Genomic DNA, 25,798 nt, shown 5'->3' on the forward strand with positions numbered 1-25,798 from the left:
GATTAGGGGCAACGATCAATTTGAGAAGTGACACAGTGCATAATAAAGTACCAGTAGGCTGTTTCAGAAGGAAAGAGTTTCTGAGATACACCAATGAATTCTAGAAAGACAGTTCTTTGAAATCTTGGAATTAAATAACTTTCCCTTCATGCTGATGCTGACATAAATATGCTTTTGGAAATGTTGGACTGTTTACCTTCACTATCTGAAGTGGAGAGCCTGCGTTTATGAACTCTTCTCAACTCCTTTCCATATCGGACACTTTTCTGTGAGCCATCACTTTCTGAATCTTCCTTATAATTAACTTGTCTCTTCTGATTCCGTCTTGATCTTCTCCTCCTAGTTTCCAGGTAATCATCATCACTGTAATCTGTGTAATCACCACTCTCTGGACGGAACAAAACAGTGATGTGCATTAGTCCATCAAAGCAAAACTGCCTCATATAAAAAATGTAGGTAAGCTTCCTAATTCAGATAGTTTCCTTACACAGTTTTTGCTGCCTCATCTCTACTAGTGTCAAAGACATCTCTACAACTCCTGACAGTGGAAACAACCTTACTGAAATGCAGTTGATGGCACACATTACCAGTGCCTCAGGAGAGTCTGTTCTGCTTTTAAAATTTAAATAATGTGTACTCTACTAGAAAACTTTTAAGAATGGGTAGATGAAAAATGACTGACAAGATGAAACTCCAAGACTTGAGTTATATAAGTTAACAACAAAAACCAGTTTCACTCAATCGTGAGTTTGCTTAAAACAGAAACCATACAGAAGAAACTTACCATAAATCACAGTTCTTCCTGCACCAGTCTACTGCAGCTAGTTTCTTTAAAAATTAAATTTATTTACATCAGTTGAAAATAGCCTCAAATCAACTTCATCTGCTTTTCACTGAGCTATGACAGAACCATTATCCCAAGATACATTTCTATAAAAGTCACACACTGTTTCTAAGTTAGAAATTGACATGAGCCACGGATCAAAGTGGCATCCTCTTTACTTCCTAAAATATTAGACAAAAAACAGAGCAAGTCAATCAGCTTCAGAAAGAAATTCCGTCTCTGGCGACTGAAAATAAAGCTTCTTGCAGGGCACCTGATTTCCTTCGCTGAAAACAGGCTTAAAGCAGGATCAATATAGCAGGAACAATAATGAGGGTAAGAGAGAAACAGAAACATGCTGTTAACATTATACTTTTAGATATATATGGAATGATACAGGAATCATTTGCTTTTATCACAGATGTGTGTCCACCAGGAAACAAAGAGTTGTTCTTGTGCATTACAGAACAGATAACCAATCTCTTTAGACTTCTGCCAGTATCTTTATTGATAAGAGCTTATGACCAGTGCAGTGATGCATTGAGGACAGGGAGATAACAATTACTCCAATCACTCATATAGTTGTCTTCATCTGTCCATGTATGAACCTTCCTTTTGGAAATCAGTACTCCAAACCAACTTACTCCAACATGCCCATCATCTTTATTCTAGACAGACAGATAAAACGCTGGTAATGTAACACACACTGCAGTAAGTTAACACTCCAGTATAGTTAGAACCTTAAATTCAGAATAAGAGTGAGAAAAATGAGTGTTTATGTATTTGGCACTTTCTAGTCTGTGTCTCAAATGAAGCAGAAACAAGGAGGACAGTCTTCAGAGAAAGATGCTGATCATGAAGAGGTTTATGTAGTGCATAGGTACTATTCTCACACTTCAAACCATGCCAACAGAAAATGAAGTAGTTGAAAAACAAGTAGAATAAAGTGAATGATTAGGTTCTCTTGTGATGCAAGAGTCTTCAGTTACTAAAGATTTTAAGGACAATTTTAGGAGAGAGAGATTCAAGGTGTTGTTCTTTGCTTTCAAGCCTCCCAGAAAACACAGAATGCAATATAACTGAAGTTTTCTTTCATAAAAGTGATGGAAAGTGTTTCTTTCAGAATCTTTTTCACAGCTGTGTTCAGAAGGTCTTCCACTAGCTATAAAGAAGCACATTTTTGTCTCCATCCTCTTTCCTATAATAATGTGCCAAACAGGAGAGGTACAGAGGTAGCTACAACTATGCACAATGGTGGCCTCTAGAATTTATTTAAATACATCATTATCTAGAAATGCCAAGAATATCAGTTTCCTGAAAAATACTGACAGCAGAACAAGTAGCAAACTGCTTAACAGCAAAGATGACATCTGACTTGACAGAGCAAGCAAACAAGCTAGTCAGTTATGACAGAAACGCAGACTGCCATTCTCTCTCTCTCCAGAACAGAGTATTTAAAATATCAAAGATTGCTTATACTCACCAGACTCTCTGCTTGAATTGTCCTCAGACTCCTCATCTTCATCATCTTCAGAGTATTTTTTCTTGACTGTTTTCCTTCGTAACCGCCTGCTTTGCCTCATGGGTCTGGAGAGGTGTCTCCTGGATATGCGGGCGCAGAACTCAGAGTCACTGTCCTCGTTTGATGGTGGGTCATCTTCACTTTCATCCAGATTTTCCTCTGATATAACAAACTCATCCTGAGATCTGTTCAAAGGAAAATCCCAGACAATAGAGATAGGTATTACAACCAAAGGACTGAACTACTACTTGTATTTTACAAGTGATAACTTTACAAGCAAGTGATAAGTATCATTTTACACAAAACAAAAAACCCCACAAATCTTACAAAGAGGAGCAAAGACCCAGAGAGAGCAAGTTGCCATCACTGACATGATGTTTCAGCTGTGTATTTGGGACACGGTTCTACAGTGCATGACATTACACAACAGACTACAACAGCAGGTGGATATAAACACTCTGCCAAACCAACATTGCAGGTGGCATTAACACAGGACAGATTCTAGAGTGTTCATATTGTTCATTGCAATGTAATGTCTGCATAGCAGTAACTGTGGAGGGAAAAAACCACCAACTATGTTCTAGCAAAGGTGACCTTTCCTTCACAAACCCAGAACTGTCCCACACAATTTCCGAGAATCAGAATATTGTGTCTTAATACAAAACTATGGCTCTAATGCAAAACATGCACCTCACAATCTTATAAACTTGTAACATTCCCATAATTTCAAGTGAGTCAAGGCTTTTTTAAAAACCATCGAATACTGAAGGTACACAGTCACTTGCATTTGGCTGCCAGCCGAATCTAAATGCCAGCGTAAGATTCCAGAAGGCCCTAAGCAGAGGATGGAGTTGAAAATGCATGAGCACACTTTAACAGATCAATGCACTATTAATTCTGTGACATTTCCACCAGCTACACTCATTGATTGGAAATTTCCAGCACATGTAGCTCAATTATTCAAGGTGCAAATGAAATGTCCTCAGCATGGTCACAGGTGAAAAACAAAGCTCAAAATTTGCATCTATCTTGTATAGATTTTCCATACACTTAGTAAATTGACTCGATTGCTGTAAAGCTTTAAAAGTTGCTGGTAAAGAGCCTACAGCCTCATGCCTGCTTTATTATGTTGCTTCATTGAGGCATAAAGTTAATCTAAAATTATCAGGTTTTTTAACAGCAGTAATTGCTCAGACTGAATGATGAGAAATTCTGTGGAAAGTGAGATTCAGTCGGCCAGAGCAATGACATGTGTTTGTTTTTTACACTGTAAGCCATTTCTTTGACTGTTTTCAAAATCTACCTCCTACAGAACAGCAATCAAGAACTAATTTCAGAATCTGCCTGACAGGTTTTGTATGCTCTAAATAATGAAAATTTTCCTCTTCCAATTTCTAAATGACAATCAGGCCAAAAAATTCCACAAAATAGGAATTTTCAACTCTAATTTTTAAAAGGCAAAAACCAGCCTCATTTTAGCTACATTTTTGTTACAGACGTCTGCTTGACAGTCACATCAGCCAGAGAACTGAACCCACCTGCCTCCTTCACTCACAGAAGCCTGTAGTAAGGCCTCAAACATCACAGTATTGTTTCCAGAATGTATTATGCTTAAAATACAGATTGGATGATGTCAGCACATGGATCCAGAATGCAGTTTTTCCAGTACAATGTTCCCCTAGGCCAGGAGGACTCCATGGTAGGCGGTTTGGAACTGGGTGATCTTTAAGGTCCCTTTCAACCCGAACCATTCTATCATTCTCTGACTTTTACTGGCAATATGCAGTGCCATTCCAGCATTGGGAACATGCTCCTCATGATCATTTCAGGGGCATTCCAGAGTCACAGAAGGCTGCAGAGGGCAGTGACTTGTGGTGGAAGTTAAATTGCAGACTTACCCGTCACTGATCTTGAATTCATCCTCACTCTCTTCTTCATCCATGTTACTGTCACTATCCAAGTCATTTAGTCGCCGTCGTTTCTTGCGTCGTGCTGCAGCAGCCCTTTGTGGTCGCTTGTTTTCCTTCCTTTCTTCCTCTAGGATTGTGGAAATGTCTTTTCCACGGTGACCTGTGATATTTGACATGTCTTTGCCTCTGCCAATGCCTGAATTCAGTAACAGAAAGGGAAAACAATAGCAAGTTCATTTTCTTGTTTAACTTTCTACAGATCTTTCTTGCATGTGCCTACCTTCAGTTTATTTTCTGTCAAGCAGAATATTTTCTTGTCAAGCAAGACTCTGTCCAGAGTCTTGCTGCTGACATACACAGCCCAGCTGTGATCACTTAGAAATAATGAGGTCCATGCAAAAGGTCATGGTTAAGTGTCTGCATTCTGACACTCAACCCCAAACCAGACTATTACCACGCCAAGGTAATTGCCTTTTGAGAGGGCAATTACCAGAAAATACACTTTTTTCATAATGCTGAATGTCCTTCTTGGGAGATAAAGGGTTTGAGTTGTGGTTGGGGCAAGAAGTGGAGTTTTTGAAAAGGTGCTTTAGTGTTGAGACTTAGTTATGTTTACTGTAATGGACTTTGTGTTCCACACCCAGAGATTTTCAGATTGTCTGTGTACATCCACGAGCTTCTGGAACTGGTGAGTGTCTGGAAATGCCACAGGCCAAACAACTGAGGGACAATGTTTCATGGCTGTTTTCTCAAAGCAAGTTAAGGTGGTGCAGAAACACAAATCCACCTCCATCCCTCTCAGATAGTGCTGAAGATCTCTGTTTAGGTCCTATGTTGCCTTAACAGGCAACAAAGAACAGAATTTCACTTTTTTTGTGTTCAGATGAGAAGTCCTAATAGAGCTGAATGAATATTAAGACAATTTGGTACACCCAGTCTTTAGGGGGTCCAACTGCAGACCAATTTGTGAGCCCTCTTTTTACAGGGGACAAATGTCAATAGTACTGCTGCCATTCCAATCTCAAATCCAAAATTTATTCATTATATATATAAAAACCTGTACAGGCTGGATTTAACTATCAACTCACACAAATTTTCTAACATCTTTTGGCAGCATGGGATGGCCACTCCTAAGGGAAATTATTTAGTTCACATCCAAAAATACAGCAATAAAAAAATCCCTGACAGACTACAGAGTTTAAAGGGAAGGGATTATATTTGTTCCTTCTCATATCAAAATAAATTTGCTCTCCATCTTCTTATCCCCACTGCAATGTAAAACAAGTAACATCAGAAACATACCTCCTCCATCAGCCTCCTTGATATCATCTTCAATTGCTTCATCAATTGCCTCATCAAATTCATCAAACCTAAAAATAACAGCTTCCATTTACCACTTTGAAGTGAACCTTAATTAAATTGTTACAAAAACATACCTCGAAATCAAGAAATTACACTGAACAGAGTGGGCTGGATGCATAATTAACTGAAATAATGGGCCAGAATTTTTTAAAAATGGCTATTTTATTCTCATAGTTGTGTCTCTTACTTCTATTTGCTGGTGGATTATTTACCATTGCCTGTCTTACTACTGAGTTACATGACAGAAATCCCCTTCAATTTTAAACAACAGGCCTCTGAATTTAAACATATATAACCTGAAAGTTCTTTAAAATGGTTTCAATAGCATTTTCACACAAAGTATTCACCATTTTTTCCACAACTTTTATTAGATTACATTAGCTCTACCAACCTTCAAAACAGCCTGAGAATCATCTATTAAACTCAATGCACAACTCTTTTTTTCTGTCCACATTTTCCTTCAGAACTGATTTCACATAGCTGCTTTCTACTCTTAAAGCTCATGATACTTCATGGATCTGCAACATTCTAAGCTGAACAGATAAAATAAAACACAAAGTACAAAGTCCCTTATAAATCTACATAAGTAAGTTGTAATGCAACGTTACATATCTGAATAGGACACACAAAAGCAAAGTCTTTGAGTCTGCCTGTCCTGCAACAATTTTTATAAAACTGCATCAATCTCTGCACCCTGAGTAACTCATTTAAAGAGAACAGCAAACTGAAGAAAGAAGATGCATAATTCAACACAGATGACCTCAGTTTGTTTCTTCAGTTATGAATTCAAACTCCATAAAAAAGATTGTTACCTGTCCAAAAAAACAGATGCCTTGAGCTCCAACATGCAAAAGTACAAATTTTATTAACTATATAGAAAAGACATTTTTTATTTAGATGCAAACTCTTCTCCTCATTTTTCATAAAGTTATTTGTTTTATTTTTTTCAGATACAGACAACTAACGACTGGACAATATGTTCATTAAAGACTCCACTTCTCAGTTATATTTACCTTGGTCCTCCACAGGAACCTCCAGCAGTACAAGAAAAAAGGAAATCTAATACTTTACTCTGTATTCCAATAGTAAGGATAAAACATGTTCTACTTTAAAAATAAGGTGATGGACTTCTGATATCTTAATATTCCTTAGCAACAACTGCATGCCACTCTCAAGGCCGCTTTACCAAGCAAGGAAATAAGTCTGAAATTATTCTATTAGTAAGATTAGTTCCACATTACTCAAACACTGTTTTCCCTCCACACAGTTAAAAAATAACCCTCTTTAAAATGTGAGCAATCACTTAATGCTTTCAAACCACTGCTAACAAATAACCTGAGCTCAGCCACAGGTGAGCTGACAGCTGCTTGTCCATTAGGTGTAATGGAACATAATTTCTTCAGCTGCTGCTTTATTCATGATGCAGGATATTGCTAACTTGCTCATGAGAGGACTCAACAGAATGGTGATACAAAGGGATTACAGATCCCTTAGAGAACCAGGATGCTCCACAATACAGATCTGTTTCCCAGGGGAATAAGACATTAAGCATTTATTTCCCCTGCTGTCACAACTTTCAGTGACACCAGTGGAACTTCACTGCAGACATATAAATCTGGCACACTGATATGTGTAATATTTTCACCAGCTCAAACTTACATGTATGATGTAGTCTGTAAGAAATATTATCTCTTTTTATCAGAAGACTGATTTTTCTGAAACATTACATGCAATAAAAATTTACTGTCATTGCACAATATGAGTCCTGCTGAAGTCATGCCACACACACCCTATGGGCAAGGGGATTTTTTCTCCTGGTCAGATGCTGCCTGACCTGGCATTAACATAACAGCAGACCTATGTAGTCTTGCCTGTAGCATAACATTCCCTACAGGAATGCTTAATTTCCCAAAGCAGTAATGGCATTTTCATTAGTGTGATTTCTGCTGTTCATTCCAAAAAGTTACCAAAATCCAACAGCTAAGCAAAGTCAGACTGAGTGTTCTGACCAGGCTGGAAAACCCAGCCTATGCAAATGCCATGCCTCTCTTCAGCAGCAAACCAGGTTGACTATAAATCTAGTGATGGTTATTGTTGGAAAGTTTGCTATTCTAGTATTGGAATGTTACAGTTTTTGATGATAAAGGTTTACATAGAGCAACTACTGGAAAGATAGAGGTTTTTTTTTTTAAATATTCCTAATGCATCCAGGACCACAATCACCACAATCTCTCAGGCAATCACATTATTTTCTAATCCCAAGGGCATTTTACTTGCCTGGTGGACTGAAGATGATACGGAATGTCACAAGGTATTTTTTAGAAAGCATTTTATAAAAACAACTTAGTAATACACTGATAACAAAAGCTATTAAAATCATGCTGAATTCTGAAAACCTTAGTGGCCTATTCTACTTTTCAGAATACAGAATCTTGTCACTTTCATTTACTAACTGCATTTTTGTCAAAATATCTCTAAAGAGTTACAGATTTCTCTAAAGAGCTGCATTTTTAGATGCACTGTGAGATAATTACATTGTAAGTTTCATGACCCTTTCTTGTAAGGAAGGTCTAAGGCGGGGAGGGGGAAGAGAGCAAGGAATTGAAGGTCTTTAGAGACACAAGCAGAAAGGAAAGGTTTAATTCACCTACTTTAATTCACTCCAGAAACTGCAGTAGTACCAAAACCTTCTCCAGTATTCCTGAATCAAACACCATATACATTTTCATTTTTTTAATGCATCACCCCTTCACTATACCAACTTATAACCACTGAGCAAAACCAGTATTCAGAGGAAAGAACAAAGACACTTTAGTTGGGTTTCTCTGTTAAATGTAAAAGTTTACATGAGAAGTGGTGGGATGATTCAAAAAGGAAAGAACAGTATGCCTTTTGCTGTACAAGCTATTTTACAAGCTGCTGACCTGTAGCTTATGCACTTTCGGGTTCTTGTAGATCTCCTTTCAAGTTTCGATTTGGGCTTTTTGGAATCTTTCTTCTTTTCTTCCTGACCTTCAGGTACTTCTGGCTCCTGTTCAGATAAGACAGAAGTGTCAAAAAAGCATTATCTCCTCCGTCCCTTCACACTCATTATGACTGAACTTGTAATACGGATTATTCCTTCTGTCTAGAAAGCTCATATGCCCAGCACAGCACATTTTAACTTGTAATATAGTGTCCTATTACAGCAGTTCAGATGAATTTGCACATTTTGCCCTTACAGGCTACATAACTTTCCAAACACAGAATTTAAGGGTTCAGGCCATTGGATCATTATGTTTATGCTGCAATGCTGAGATCATGCCTTGGGTGATACTCCTAGGACTAGTAAATGTGGCAGCTGAACAAACTGTAGCCACCACCTCTACATACTGAGCACAGGGATACCTTTACACAGTGTAGTTTCAATAAAGATTCATGCAGATTATTTTTATTATATTGTTTGCAAGTTATTAGTTTAAAAGCAAAATAATCTTCCCCCAGGCTGCATTCTTCAAATATTTGGTTTCAGCCATAGATTCTTTTGCAAGTTTGTAAAATCTGTAATTATTTTTCTGTTATTCAGAGACAGGGAGAAAAAGCTGGCCTTGTTACAGCCAGGCAGAGTGGAAAGTCTATGTTTAAAAATGAACGAAAGTTCCATTTTGAACTGCAAAGAACAGATTATATAATTCCAGATGAAAGCATTTGGCTAAGACTTCAAGAGACTTGCTTTAAAGAGTATTTAAGTGAGAAGAGGCTGTTCTTCATGTGAATCAAAGCATTTTTCCTCTTTTCTCCAGGGAAACCATACAAAAGCATCTGTTAATGAAACACTAAATGTTTATGGTTTTTAATCACGTGACCTTATCCACTCGTTGAAGGCAAACGCTGCACTGCCTAGAGATACTACACATTACCCCTCAATCACAGCCAGAAACATTTGTTTCCATCAGTTCCAAAGGAAAGCCATGACAATTAGCTCAGACCTAGGTAACTGCACAGCAAACACCAGAGCTAAATAACTGATTCCCACCTTTACAAACTACTGAATATTGAGCACTGAACTCAAAACCCAATTGCAATGAGTAGGGAAGTAGTCCTGCAATCCCTCACTAGGAGAGGACTCTGGGCGGCATCAGGTGGCTCTAATAAACATCATAAAGCTCCCTTGGTTTCTCTGCTATATTCAGTCTAAAATGAAGGGTCTAGAATTATTTCTGATCTGCATATAGATTGATTTTTCTTTCCAAGAGATGCTACTAGCACCTCTGACACAGCACTGAGAGACTTCTTCCCTGAGAAGTTTGGAAAATAAAGCAATAATACCACATAGACACACTAGCTTACCTGAGGTGGAATGATGTTCTCAATACTGATACCCACGTACACCAATCGCTCTTTTCTTGAGGAGAGAAAGAAAATTAAAATAAGCTTATAGAAAGTCTGCAGATATCTAAAATAAAGCTATAATTAGCACCATTTGAAGCTCTTACTAGGCAGAAGCATCCCAAGAGGATGTTCCAAGTGAAAAGTTATTGAACTTGGGATTATATGCTAATTCTCATGTGATTACATTTTCCTGCATGTATAATGCAAGAGACTTCCAAAGAGTTCTGACAATCAACAGTACTTGAAGACTGTGGGCAGGCACCACAGAAATTACTGAATTTCTGTATAAAAAGCAAGTAAAAACCAACTGAAAAATATTGTGATGAAGTTTATGTTGTCAGATCTGTGATGAAGATTATGTTGTCAGATCTGTAACTATCACCAATCATGAAGGCAAGGAAAGATAAAACGGGAATTCAGAATCACATTGAACTGGAAAAAATACGTAAAGATAGAATGCAATCCAAAATAGATAAATGCCAGACATTAGACCCAAGCAGGAAGAACCAACTCTAGAAACATCAGGGGACAAATAACTGCCTACAGAGCAATTCTTTGCCAGAGAAGAATAGCCTGAGAAAAGATCAGCAGAGTCAAACTGCTGCTCAAAGAACTATGATGACAGATGGATGTGCAAATAGGACAACAGCTGACAGGACACCTTGAAGGACACCTGCCATGGCAGTCAGTCCTGTAAACACCTGGCTGGAGCACTTAGAACCATCTGGACACCACACATTCTCCAAGAAACATGTGATCCAGTTGAAGAGTTCAGAGCCAGCCAGTGGGAGTTACTGGAGGGCAGCAGACACACCCTATAGAGAAGGGTTGAAAAAATAGGATGGATCAGTGTAGAGAACACTTGATCAAAGATGGGAGATAGAGAAGTACTTGAATACAGGACTCTTGTAAGGAGAAGCGGGCTGTCCTCCTGTCAACAGTGTGTTACAGGATTAAATCTATGGAAGCAAAATTCAGTTTAGATTTAGTTTTCTTCAAAACAGACATTCTGCATCATATGAATTGCCTCAGGGACAACTCTGGCTCCTGAAGGACGCAAGTCTTCTCTAAGTCCTGTTCTATCTGTCAGTCTAACGAGGGATGGATTTCCTAACATTTCACAAGCAGCACTACATGCTGATTTTCATGGTGCTGAACTGAGCTTTCAAAGAACAGCCTCTGAGGAAGAATAGCCAGGTACTAGTGCAGACTAGGGTGTGTAACCAAACTCCCATCACCATAGGTCCCTACTAGCCTTTTTCCAGGAAAACAAGGGGTAATTTAAAGACATTAAGAGCACAAGGAAAGTTGGTGGTATTTACCGGTGTCTGGAAAGACTCTGGATTTTTTAACTGAAGTGTCTCAATCAACGAGAATCAGACAATTGAAGTTACAGTGAGTGCTCATATGAGCCTGTCAAGCCTATGCTTGAACTGCAACAGGACACATCACACACATAACTGCAACAATGCCCATGACATATATTAATTTCAGCTATGTTTACTTCATTGTGTTATGTTTTGCAAATAGAAGTATCTATATGTAAAGATTTTGTTTGCAAAAATTTCATTAAGTTCTAAAGAATCTAAGTAAATTTTGAAAGTCCTCTGAGTAGCCTTCTGCACTTTCTAGCATAATACTCTTAAATAAAATTAACAAGCACAGTTCCTAAAGTAATACTTACAATGAGTAAAAATGAATTTTAGGTTTTGTTACAGCTAAAAAGACCACATGTCAGAAAGCTAGGACATTCCTCTGACTGCCATGGATGGCTCCAGACCCTGGCAGGGGGCTCAGAGACCTTGGCACGGAGTCAAAGACACCTGTGCCTTCGATTTTAATCCATGGAAAAAATTACCAACTTTGTGTCAAGATTTACAAGCCACAAGAGTTTGAGTAGAATGATAGCTAATTTATCACAGGGTGAAAAAGTAGAATTTTGGGGTTTTTAGAATGAGGGTTCAAGAGGCAAGATGGAGGAATCTGGGCATGTTTTGTCCTTCTCCTGCTTCTTCTTGTCCTCTATCTTCTGCTGTGATAATGACACTTTTGGATTGGTTTAGAGTAGAGACAGACTGTCTAACATAGGTGACAGTATTGGAAAATTATTGTAAATAAAGTACACATAGTTCTTAGAATAAAAAACTAACACCACCTCAGGGGCAGTCAGTGTGCCACGAACCAACCTGCCAGACAGACCTCCGCAGGTCAGACAAAGAATGTTATAGATAAAGAAAAATAAACAACCTTGAAAAGAGAGCTGACGCATCTTGGCTTCTTCTTTGGTCTTGGGGCTGGAAAAAGACTTTCTAACACCTCGGGGTCATCTCGACCTCAGAGACCCCATCAACCACAGACCTCAACAACTCGGTATCATTATGCCTACTGAAGTGACTGGCTGTCTATACAAGGAATTGGCTTTCTATCCTAATATAAATATTTCTGCATGACAGATGAAAAGAAATCCTCATCCAACTGGGCACCATTAGATTGGTTGCATGAGGAGGAAGGATGCTGTGCAAAATCACTATGCCCTTGAAAATTAATTAAAATAACATTTTAAGGCAAAGAATACAATTACAGAAATGAGAAAGGAACTAGAAGTGCAAACATTTTAGTATTCAGCAAGTTTCTTTGATGGTTTACTCAATTTCTCATTTCTTGTAATGCAAAACATCAAGAGACAGGAAATGAGAAAAATTACTCTGTTTTAATCATGATCAGCAAAGCCTTCCAGTTCTGCTGCTCTTCTCCCTGGCTTGAGTATACACAGCTTAAGAAATCAGCAAATGGAACAAGACAATCCTGCTGAGGTCAAGGTCTTGAAATGAAATACAGAACTGTATCAAATGAATTCCTTATTCCTTGTGTGGCAGACAGGAGCTCAAGACTTTAACCAAGAGTTTAAACATTTGAACCAAGACATCTCCAAGGGCAGCAGTAGATAAGCACTGGCTGGTTATAACATCTTCCTAGGCAAATTCAAGATAACATTTTATCTCAATTACGTGGCTGCAAAAGCTGCTACAGGGAAGTCATGAAAGTGTGTATGAAAGCAAGTACTCCACCTGGTTTGGCCTGGGAGAATTAGACAAGTAGTTCCTACAGGGATTTTCCATCAAGAAGTCTCAGAGTGTCTAACATGGATTAAAAGGGAGATCCTAGAAGGCTTCAATGTCTACTCCCTCCAGGTGGTGGTAGGACATGATTATAGAAGTTAGTCTGTACATGAGAAACCTGAAATTCAGCCAGGTTGTTGTGGTAGTGCCTTGAATTCATAAACAGAAGAAAGGGGGGGAAAAAGGTATAATTTCATCCATGTATTTCTAAGTCAATGGAAAACGTGAAGGTTTCATTTACAAAATTAGCGACATTACAGTTTGGGGATGTGCAAGCACACAGCTGTGCAGCTGAATCAGCTTCAGTCAGACTCCTGAGAGCTGGAAAGAGCACAACATCACTACTTCAAAAAGCGTGATAGCAACACTGATTCAAAGAACCTATTAGGTAGACAGATCCATAATGACAGGAGTCGGATTTCTTCTCTTTCTCAAACAGACAGACACTAATCACATACCGAGTTTTCAGAAACACTGCATTCAAGTATGTATGTGCCCCAAGCAGCCAACCTGCTTTAACTTATACACTGAGCTGTAATAACGACTCTCATTTCCTCTGGCATTATGATTCTTCAGCCTTTTTACCTTATTATTTGCAACAATACAGCATTAATTTGGAAGACTTCAATATTCAACTATTGCATTGTGAAGTCTATTATACCTCAATTTTATGGCATACATTATAAAGCATTAGGTTCATTTGGTATGAGGATCAAATTGTAAAACAGTTATTAAAGCTGCTTCAGACACTGAAAACTGCTATGACATCAACTGTATGCTCTCCTGTTGCTCTCAGAACATTGTGTTTTTATGCAACACTAGTGATTTCAAGAAAGCAAGACAGACTGGCAAAAGCTAGCATTCCATGTAATGTTTGCCAGCAGCATATTTACTGAAGTAGGTCCAAAAATACTGTTCACTAATAAACAGCACTCCCACCATAAAGCAAAGCAACAGAGTTCCTGCGAGTCCCGTACTCCTGCACAGACGGAGGCTGTGTATTTGCTGAGTTCACTCATAAAAATAGCTGATAGTTTCATTCCCACAGCTACAAATTCAGCACAATTGGCAATGGGTAATTTCAACACAGTATGATCTAGATGCACTCTGAGCAGAAGTAGTAACATCAGGAACAGTTGGTACTTGATCTGTCACTATCATCATTGCTGTTGCAACAGCAATAACAAACAGATTTAAAGAAAGCTGAAAGCAGACACATATTGTGCTCCCATCTTCCCAGCACTGAGTCACTACATCTCATGTAATATTACAGTCCCTGCTACAAATATAAGCCTGCAGAATTACTTTCTTTAAAAGGGCCTCACCTTCTGGTGAAATTTGCCTTTTAAGATAAAATTATTGCAAAATTTTGTTTAATAATGCATACAGACGTTATTAAATTCTGCAAAGTACTCAATATATGTCCTAAAAGGTATAAATTATGCAGAATGTGTTTCATGTCCCTCATTTCCAGGTCTGAAAACTGCCAATAGAATGTTCCAACTGTTAAGGCTGTTGCTGTTCCTAAATGCAGTAAATACGTTTGCATTTAGCCTTTGGTAAAGGCAGGGGTGGACAGCTGGTCAGAGCAGGGTGATAATAATGCCAAGGTTATGGGTTCAATGCCTGCACGGGGAATTCCCTGAAGAGTTGAAGTTGATGATCCTTGTGGGTCTCTTCCAACTCAGAATTTTCTGTCACTCTGTGAAACTTCACTGACCCACTGCCCTACAGCAGTTGCTGCATGATCTTGTACATTGCGCAGAGTTTAACAGGATCTAAAGTAACAACTCTCAAATCCCACAATAATCTGGATGACTTTTGGAGCAAAGTCAAGACTTAAACTTGTTTACAGCAGGAATTCTACACATGACTGACAGTCATCTGAAACAATGCTGGTAACCCTTTAACTATTGGTACAAGAAAGTCAAATCTGTGTTCAGGTACTTTAACCAAATTTTAGTACAAATGTATTTGCTTATCTTTTCCAGTTATTTCCTCCCTTCTTGCAAGCTGTCCCAGCACTGAGCCAGCAATAATCGGTTGGAAGTCAAAATTGGTGTTACCAATTCCCAGTCTCATCACTGCTTTTCTCCCCAGACCCCAGTTATTTTAATGCTTGCTCAATTATTACCATCCTCCAGCACAGCACTGCTGTGAGTGCATCCAAACAACAGTACCTGCGTTCTGCACGCTCCTTCTTTTTTAAGACAACATCCAGATCTTGTAATTGTTCCTCTAATTTCTCACAGAGTAATTTCTAAAGGAAGGAAACACAGTATTAGTTTATTTCATAACCAGCAATTTTCACACTGAAGTAACATTCAGACTCTTCATTTACTCAGACTGTATCTGGAAGAAGCCTTGCTACTGGAGGCTCCTCTTCAATGAACAAGGCTTTACAATAAAGCCGGTCCTTTAAAAACATATCTCCACCATCAAGTCAAGGTCAGATGAGACTTTGAGCAACCTGGTCTAGTGGAAGGTGTCTGTCCCTGCTTATGGCAAAGGAGTTTGGAACTAGATGAGTTCAGTGGGCACTGCAGCAAAAAGCAGAAATACACTTCAGGATCATTTCCTTATCAAATACTCAAGGAGCTGTATGCAAAAATGACTTTTAGTAGACAAATTGTGCCTTAGTCCATGTTAATGCCTTCATTATACTATTTCCAAGGATGCTCTTCACCCTTTTACAAACTGTCATTTTTCATACTGAAGAGTATAAGTTATAACTAAAAGTGTAAAGAAAACATTCTTACATATTCAAAATCATCACTACTTTAAAATACTCCTCAGAAGACAACTAAAAACCATCACCAAAGAGAGTCACCTCACATCATGCCCAATGTCTCTAGCTTACTGTCAAGCAAGAGCCCTTTTGGCACAGCATTCCTCTAAAACCAGGAAGGGGGTTAGGATCAGGCAGATTATTCTGAAAACACGTACAAATGGTTTCCCATTAATTTAACAAGAGCAGCATCACACACTTTCTGCTTATCCTCCCAAGTACCAACCCTGCTTCTAACCCTGGAATAACGGCTCATACTTGTCTATTACTTGACTAGAACAACCCTGGCTTTCCCATCAGAGACAAACTATACCCTGAGATTCATCAGAAACAGCAGCTTTCTCTAACCAGCTTCTGAACAAATGTCTCTGAAGAAGGAATAACACTTCAGAAACAGCTGCTTGCTCTGGCCACTGATCCATCCCTTGTTGCCTACTGCTCCTGCCTCCTAGACAATAACTTAAATGTTTCTTTTGGGAAAATTTAAGGCATATCTTTAATACTGTACTAGTCTTGTGATTTAATCAGAGATGGGAGATAATCAGTGTGACTGGAGATTCCCATCTAAAAATCAGCAACACACAGTCACTCATCACGAGCAGAATGAAGAAAGAGAAAACCATGTCACAAATTCAGTTTTACTAATGGACAGCAGGGATGATCAGCAGTCCTACCATTCATCCCAGTCTATTTGTTAACAGACAAAAGAGATTATAGAAAGGACTTGTTAAAGTCCCAGCCAATCCCCACAACCACAAGGAAAGCTGCAAGGAAGAGTGAAGTCACACAGGAAGCATACATGCTGGCAAGGAGGGCAGAACCACTCTCCATCAGGGATGATCATCAGCGGAGGGCGAAGGCAGGCTGTGTGGTAGCCGCTGTCACAAGAGTCACACAACAAAATCTGTGCAAACAAAACATGTAATGAGTGTCTTTTGGCATTCACATGTAACAAGCTCCACAACTATTTCCCCAGCCAATGCAGAAATGGACTGTGCCAAAAAAAAACCAAAAAAACAAACAAAAAAAGCCCTGTACCACTAATCCTGTACCATACTTCCAAGGCCAGGGGTGGTTTTCATGGGGAAGTTTATCTGTCACGGTTTTCCATGCTAACACCACATTTCCTCTTACTGTATCTTCTAAGTACTTAATACTACTGGACTATGTAGACTATGTGCCCTTAGTGTAGAATCTGGTAATGCTTTCCAGATCCTAGACTAAGTAGAAAACTCCATCTGAACAAGATGCAGTATTACCTGTTTTCCCTGCGCTCTCTTATGCAGGAAACCAGGCCTTTTTCCTCAGTCAGGACAACTTTATGACCTGGGCAGCAGGGACAAAGTCTTGCAGACTTGCAGGGCATCCACAACTAGGCAATTACTGAAAGTTCATATTTAGTTGGGTAAAATTTGAGATATTCCTTTCCATAAAACTTGAGAACAAAGCTGGCATAAGCTGTGTATATATCTACTGAAATGTTTACCTCTAACATCCTAAATGACAAACTTTCTCTCAGCTGTGTCAGGATATCTGTCAAACACCCAAGAGTGGGCTTATTTTCTGGATTCAGGACTGCACATGATGATTTCCCAGATAAACAGAGGAATTCATTATGGTATCTACCACAAATAAATGAGAACCACTTGTTGTGATCTGTCTGGGATTTCACGCTGTACTCAGTCCTAAGGGTGAGATGCAGCTGCATCCAATGAAGATGACTATGCAGCTGTGTGGCTATGTCATTGATGCCTTGGAAAGGAGACATCACACTGCTGGGGCTCTTTTTAATGTTGCTTTCTCTGTTGCTTCATTGCAACTGCAGGCATAACCTCAAAGCCTCACCCAGGCTGATTCTCAATGGGCTAAGGTGTGTTGCACCTTGTAAAAGATGCTATTTTTGTTTTGGCAAACAGGAAAAATAACTTCTTCCCTCCTTATTCAAGGTAACTCATCTACTTCTGAGTTTATCACCTAAAAACTAGAAGACACACTCCTACTTATGGCCACCCCGAAGGATGACTTGCCTTCAGACACCATCAAAGCCAATCCACCAAATCTGACACATCAACCCACAGAAGCATCCCCCAAATCCTACCAGCTCAGGATGATTGGGAAGGCCACACTTCTTGCAGGGTTCATCGTCATCAGCAGGTGGAGCTTCTTCTTCCTCCTCTTCCTCCTCTTCTTCCTCTTCCTCAGAGTTTTTTTCACTCTCAGAGTCCTCAGTCTCTTCATTACTTGAGTATTTCCACCTGCCACGTGTCCGCGTACCCGTCCACCGAACTTTGCTTCTCTATGAGACACCATTTCAAAATAAAAACACAAAGGAAGCCCACAGAGTTTCTTCCTGGATCTTAAAAAAATATTTGCCGCCAGAGTAAAGTGATTCATTTCAGTCAGAACAGCTGCAGTAAATTTACAGCACAGCATTTCAATGAATATGTTGTCTTTCCAAGATCCTTAAAATGCAACCAGATAAAGGGAAAAAATCGCATCTACGTGCAGAAATTTACAAGTAAGATTTATAAGTAGGAAGACAAATTTTTCCACTCAGACCATTTTTTTTTCTATTTTGACAAGGCTAAATTCATAGTGAACATGGTAAATTCCACTCTTAAACTTTCTGACTTTTTCATGGTATCTTGCTTCAACCCAAAGAGAATCTTTTTTTTCTCCCACCTGCCTTCCAAAGAGTTTATGCATTTTATTTTACTTTGGAAAATGTGTTTGTTTCTGAAATAAGATCACTGCACCTTTCAAGCACATAACTTCTATCTAGGTCTTCTTTCACATTTATACTTTTTCATTATTTTACTTAAGTGAAACACGATTCAGTTAGGGCTTCTTTTTTGCTAATCAAAGGGGCATCTACTTTTTTCTATCACATACCATATTATGAATCAAAATATTTCAATATATATTACCATATTTTACATAAAAAACAGGTTTCAATTAAAATTCAGAAGACTATTCTGAATTACTTAAACTACTTTGTGCAACTAAGATATTTTAGATTTAAAGCAGCATGTCAAACAGAAAAAACTTTTATTCCTATTGACTGACTTGTTTCTCACACCTGTCGTTCTCTCACAACTTAATATCCCCTTCCCACAGACACTGAAAACAGAAAACAATTTTTCCAGCTTTTTAAACTCAAAATATTTTTTGGATTTTGACTAAATTATTCACAGACCTAAATAACCTGAATAAACTTAAATGCACAAAATATTCTTTTTCTCCTGAGGATGAATTCATACCAAAGCAGCATTTGTCATATTTGTAACATTTTGTTTCAGGTTCTTAACATCAGTTTCTACCTGTTTAGCTTTAAAGCTAAGCTACCTGTAAAGCTTAGCTTTGCTGCTAAGCTTTAGCAGCAAAGGTACTTCAAATCCATTACAGAGTCTCAGTTTAGGCTATGGATTCATCATACAGCATCACAATTTCAAATCAGGTTTTTATAAGAACCATTTTTAAAAAGAAAAGGAACCCCAAGATATAAAGTAAGCTATTAAAGATATGGTTATTCTTCATCCTGTTTAAATTACAGAAGCTTAACGGCCTCAAGCTTCTTCCTCTATCATACTTATTTTAGAAAAGTAAACATCTTTAGATCTCTTCCTCTTTCACACATAGAAATCAAGTTAAAACCGTTAAAACACCTGTAGCAACAGTACTTCAAAATTCTAATAACTTTCAGGACTCTTACTTTCACATGTTTTCTTTTTTAATTAAAATCTTCAAATGAAAAGTTTGGTTTTCATTTCCCCGTGAATGTGACAGCATTTTTCAGTGTAGAGATTACCATTCACTGAAAAATCAAATGTTTGTTCATTTTATTAAGGTTATCCAACATACCAGTATGTGAAAAAAACTTTCTTCTACATTCTAAATGAGTGAATGCTTTGGGAAAACTACATTAGTCAAAAATATGTTGCCGTGGAAAATTAATAGGATTTTGCAAGTTGATTTTAAAAAAGTGCACTTAAAAAATACAAACTCATCTTTCATCTTTTGTTTTGTGCTGCATATCCAGAGAAAACAGAAGATAAATTAATAAAGGGTTATTTATAAACAGTCTCAGAAGCATACCATGCACACATATGTTTAACTTTCTGTGATATATTTACATCATGTACTTTTAAAGATCTCTTCTGCATATACAGAAGTTAATATGAAACAAAATCCTGTACCCACATTAAAATCTGTATCATGTATGTGAGAAAAGCTAAATTATACCATGAATTCACCACAAGAATACCTTTAACTTCACTTAAAAACAGAAGTCATAATATTTTAATTTTTATTCTTCCCCATTTGTTGGTTCCTTTTTAGCTTATGATCATTCTGACCAACCAGACACCAACAAGTATCCATCTAGTAAATCCAGAGGGGTTACAAGTGTCTATTCAGCCACACAGCCAGACAGACTAACACCTGATCGTACCATTTTTTAGAAGAATTCACTCAGGTTGATTTTGTCTACTTAGGCTGGTTTAAGTGACAGATTTTATAAACTGTCACAGTTTATAAAAAGTCAACAGATATTAGCACTCTCTTGGGGGGTTGTTTTTAAATTGGTTGAGTTCACTAACTGGATTGCAAAGCTAGTTTCTTGGAAAAGCTGACCAAAGGAACATAATCCTCAGTATTCCTATGTAAGAGTATATTCTCCTTATAGATAAGATTGGGGGTTTTCTTTACTCCCAAGTAATAAAACTGTATTTACCTTGTTAACTTTAGAATTTGTCTCCTTCTCTTGTTTTTTTGCATCTTCTTTTCGTTCTGTTTTTTGTGCTGCTGCAGGTTTCTCCTCTTCTTCTTCAGGTCGCTTCTTCTCAGACTTCTGATCCCGAGTCTCCACAACTTTTGGAGTAGGCTTGGATATTCTTGGTGACCTCCTTAACGTGCGGCCAATGCTGACCTCTTCTGGTGGTGTTTCTGTCTTTCTCTTCCGACTAGAGATCCTGATCGTTAATTTAATTCCTTCTTTTTGTCTTTCAGAAGTTATTTCTTTATTTTCTGTTGCACAGGTTTCTTCTTCAGAAACTAGCTTATATTTAAATTTGCTTTTAGTTACTGGAGATTCCTTTTTACTCTCTGAGGAGTCCTCTAGATTAGATGCACGGGCATCATCTAATCTATCTGGCTCTGTTTTGGCAGCTTCTGGCTCTTCCTCTTGTTTTTCTGGGCTGGATTTTTCTTCTACTTTGCTCTCCTCAGGTAGAGCCATTTTACTATCGGAGTCCTCCTTTTCCGGAACAGGTTTCTCTACTGTAACAGGTGAAGTGGATGCAGGAGGTATCTCAGCAGCTTTTGGAGAGTCATTTTTCTCCTCAGGCTCATCTTTACTTTTCAAAGTCTCTTCATCAGCCAGTGCAAGCTTAGGCAGTTCTGCAGGAGCAGATGCATTTGGGGACATCTCTAGCTTCTCTGAACATTCTTTGGGTGGTGGCATGCTGTTGTTTTTGAGATCAGTGGCTTGTTTCTCTTCAGTTGTTTTGGCACAGTCTTCAGAGTTTGAAGCCTCTTCTGCTACCATCTCAGTAGTTGTGCTGTCAAGGGACTCTTTTTCCACAGGACTAGACTCCTCCTTTGAAGGCACTTTCTGATTAGAAACCTCAGAGACCACAGCCCCGATCTCTTTCAGCACAGTTACTGCATTTTTCTCAATCTCACATGTTTTTATAACAGAATTTAAGGAGTCTGATACTTTTTCCCCGCTTTTTCCATTTTTCTCTTTTAATGAGGTGCTGTCTTCCATAGCGCTAGCAGAGTGCTCTGACTTGCTATTTTGTATGACACTCGGGGTTGTTTTTTCACAGCTAACCTCTCCATTTACTAGCACTTTCCCATCAGGACACAGAGCAGTAATGGTAGGGACTCTCTTAAAAGCTTCTTCTTCTGGTTTCCCTTCTTCCTTCAAGACATCCTTTGTTGGAGTAACACATTTACACAGGGGCCCTTTTATTGGACTGTCATAGTCATCTGTCAGTTTGATCTCTCGCTTTTTAAGTGGTATTTTTGCCTGTTGGTCATTTTTAAGTTTTTCACTTTCTTCCACAGATTTCTCCACAATTTCTTGTGGCGTTTTGACATTAACACAAAATTCTAACCTCTCTGGCTCATGAACTGCTATTTTGTCCATACATATTTTCACTTCTTTTAGGTCTTTGGGTTCTGTTTTGTTTTCCTTCACCTCTACTTTAACAGGCTTGACATTTTCCTTAAAGGAGTCACTTTCTTCCTTGACAGTTTGCTTTTCTTCATTGTGTTCTGAAGGTTTTTCTAATTTCACTATTACTGGCAGTTTTATAATTTCTTTTTCTTCCACTTTCTCAATTTTAAGTGCATTTTCATCTTCTTTGACCACAGGAGGAGGAAGGCTTTCTGATTCCACTGACTGTTCCTCTACCTCCTCTTCTTCTTCTTTGATTTTCATTTGATTTTCTGTTGACAGAAAAAAACAGCTAAGAAACAACCAAGGGACCTATAGGATTACAGAGAACTTCATCAAAATGGAGGCATACCTAAAAAACCCAACAGCCCAAGTCTTGCACAAAGGACTCTTCTCACAATGAATTAGTAGAAATCTGGCTTGTCTAACACCGTCATTAAACAAGTGGGTTGACAATTTTTAGCTAAAGAACCACTGTTCAGTCTAGTTATAGATCAAGATAAATCTAAATTTCAGAAGCTAGTAGCAGAACTCTAGATTTATCCTTCTTTCAACACACATCTCAGTCCCCTCTTCAGTATTACCACAATACTTCCAGAGGATACAAAACCTAGGCAGAGGCATGAAATTTCACTTGAGTCTCTGGGCTATTTCAGAAAACAGAACATGGTGTAAGATTCCATGGCTTTCAAGAGAAATTCCTCAGAGAAATGAGTCCTCTGTTTGTACATGTTTTTATTTCAAGACACACTTAACTATTGTATTTCAACAGTTCAGGGAAAAGACATTCAGCATTATGGCTTACGGCAAAATTCATCCAGGTTCTCCAGGAATGACTACATCTCCTACCTGCAGACAATATTCTACACTCACTTCATCTGCAGTTTTTAAAACAAGCCATGAATAGTAGCATATCCCAGGAAACCTGCAGAGCTTAAAGAATCAGGTTATTCCACTTTGCTAGCTCAGATTTAGATCATTAGGGCTTGAAGTATGGTTCCAGCATTTATAATAAACCATACAGCTATTTTGTCACTATGCACTTCAGCTTGTAATTTATTTTTACCATAGCCCCTTGATACTTTCGGGTTTTGTAATTTACCAATCATTTTATGTCAGCCAGATACAGAACTAATTAGAAGAAGCAAATACAATAGCACTGCATATACCACAAAAGCAGCTCCTGCCACCTGGAAGATGCTTTTGCAGGCGTGCCACAACTGCAAACAAAAAGATTATTCTTTTTTCCTTCTACCTCACCCCACTCCAACTGAGCTAGTGCAGGTTTTTGCATGATGAGAGCTTTTGAACGTGGTTAAAAATATACAAGGGAAAGGACATGACAGCTAACAATTACATGGAAGAAATTAAGCGTTTTAGAAAAGAACAGTGAGGGGGAATTCACAGATCTTCTATTTTCAAATACAAGGCATGTATAAAGATAAATCTCAGTATCAGTACAGTAAAGATGCATCTCTAAGGCTCCAGAAGTGGTAAGTTGCTTTAGAGGTGCACATTTTAAAGGCTCAAGGCTGGTTTTTCCCCCTTCATAGAAGTGATCCCCATTCAGAGCCCCTATAACTGCCTCTGCAAATATATCTGTCTGCAACAGTGAGAATGAGTGAGGTATTTTCTCTGTGTCCAAATTCTTCCACTTTCCTTTTATTTTTGTCTGTCTAAACTTTGCTCAGCCATTTCTTCCCATCACCTACTGCTTTCTCCCAAACTTCATTAAGGATTACCAGAATCCCAGAACGTCTCCATACCAAAAATCAGCAGATGTTCTATAGTTTAACTCCCTGAACTAATCACAAAACCTTTCACATATACACAAAATGACTCAATCAACACACAAGCTCTCCTAATGCTACTAGAGTCAATGAGTCAGGCCAGTAAACATGTAAGCCTTGGGTTAGGTTACCATGTATTTGCATGTACTAATTTAATGATACGTGGAAAATGGCCAAAGCCAACAAGTGTCAGGTCTTCCAGCATGTTTTCCCTACATCTTAGTAGGGCCATCAGTGCAATCCCTGGACTACAAGGAGGAGATACTACAGTTTCTCAACTGAAAGGCTCTAAAGAATGCTCTATGAGCAACACTGACAGCACTCAAATCACCACAAATGTAAATAATGTCATTATTCATTACATACATGGGCCATGGACCTGCAGGAATGAGGCCAAGAAGACGCTCAGGGGGTTGGAGCACCTCTGCTACAGAGACAGGCTGAGAGACAGCCTGGAGAAGGATCTGGAAAGACTTTACGGCATCTTCCAGTACTTAAAGAGGTCTTACAAGACTTTTGACAAGTGCATGGAGTGACAGGACAAGGAGGAAGGGCTTTGAACTAAGAGAATGGAGATTTAGATTAGATATTAGGAAAAAATTCTTTACTGGGAGGGTGGTGAAGCACAGGCTGCTCAGCAAAGTTGTGGCTGTTCCATCCCTGGAAGTGTTGAAGGTCAGGCTGAATGGGGCTCTGCACAAACTGATCCAGTAGAAGATGTCTCTGCTCATCGCAGGGAGGTTGGACTAAATGGCCTTTAAAGGTCCCTTCCAACCCAAACTATTCTATCATTCTGCAACTAGTGCCTAGAGGTGATTTTACACCAATACACAGCCTAATGCAAGTACTGAGCCAGATGAGTGTGCCACAGGATTTGGGGAATTATCTACAGTACGGACATTTAAAATGTTTTCAAATGGCCGCTCCTGAATTCAAAGTGAAGCAAAATAATATCTGAAGAAGAGGTCTCAATCAAATGATTTAAGTCTGCTTGACTGAGACAAAAGCAAAATCAGTACATGGAATTAATTCTGCAGTGTTGGTAACTATGTAGGTTGTGTTGGCACTTACATGCAGAGTTACATACTGGAAATGTCACAATTTACTGTCATTTCTACAATCATCTCCTAGTACTTCCACAACAACTCAAATTTTACCTAAATATTTATTTCTTCTGCTCTACATTGCTTGTTGCAAAGAAGAATAGAAAGTAATTCCTTCTCTCTTTTACTCAAAACCAAGACAAGCCTTGGCTAATTCCACATATTTAATTAACTTCTACACATTTGCAGAAACACCTACTAACACACTGGAATACTTAGAATTTGTTTCTGATGGTAAAAATAATTTCCTGTATTTTAACAGAATAATAAGACCAGGTAGTAAAACTGGGTAGAATTATTTGGGATAACAGGTTTCTAGTTTTTCATGACCTGAGAGAAGACCAGATTCTTAAAAAGTCAAATACTTCAGGCTGACTGATACTTAGCAAAACCAATGCACAAACCAACAAGTCAGGCAAGTTACTAACTACGTGCAATGACATGATAATAAGGAAGGAAAAAGGTTCTTAGCTTTGATCTTTGAGATCTTTTCCAACCTAAATAATTCTGTGATTTTAATAACAACAATATAATGGAGGCAGATAAGGACAGCTCACTTCAACAATGTTTTAGCATTTTAAATTAACTTCAGCTCATGTCTTCTTGAAATACAATACTATGTCAACTGTGAAACATTTGAGGAAACAACCTATATTTTTCTGATTCTAACTCAAAAGCAAGAATAAACACCACACCCAATATGGTCTTGATTTCAATCATGGCATTGCACAAGCAGATTTCTTTTCTTTTTCAAATTTTAATGTTGCTAAAACAGGAGACATTTGGCAGCAGCTCAATTCTCCACAAAAACATACAATAATGAGGATTT

General features: G+C 38.4%; 1 protein-coding gene across 2 annotated transcripts in view; it reads right to left on the bottom strand.

The window, feature by feature from the left end:
• The window catches only part of RSF1 (remodeling and spacing factor 1), a 68,495-nt gene that overhangs the window by 9,329 nt on the left and 33,368 nt on the right, over positions 1-25,798 (bottom strand). For both annotated transcript variants that reach the window (XM_038136407.1, XM_038136401.1), the window contains exons 6-15: positions 20,628-22,348; positions 17,994-18,191; positions 16,695-16,799; positions 15,288-15,367; positions 9,947-10,001; positions 8,542-8,648; positions 5,558-5,625; positions 4,244-4,451; positions 2,307-2,530; positions 197-388 (exon numbers count right to left, since the gene is read on the bottom strand). In XM_038136407.1, the coding sequence (XP_037992335.1) occupies positions 197-388; positions 2,307-2,530; positions 4,244-4,451; positions 5,558-5,625; positions 8,542-8,648; positions 9,947-10,001; positions 15,288-15,367; positions 16,695-16,799; positions 17,994-18,191; positions 20,628-22,348 (2,958 nt within the window). The remainder of the gene's footprint in view (positions 1-196; positions 389-2,306; positions 2,531-4,243; positions 4,452-5,557; positions 5,626-8,541; positions 8,649-9,946; positions 10,002-15,287; positions 15,368-16,694; positions 16,800-17,993; positions 18,192-20,627; positions 22,349-25,798) is intronic.

This window comes from Motacilla alba, chromosome 1, assembly GCF_015832195.1.
Source record: "Motacilla alba alba isolate MOTALB_02 chromosome 1, Motacilla_alba_V1.0_pri, whole genome shotgun sequence".
Classification (NCBI taxonomy): domain Eukaryota; kingdom Metazoa; phylum Chordata; class Aves; order Passeriformes; family Motacillidae; genus Motacilla; species Motacilla alba.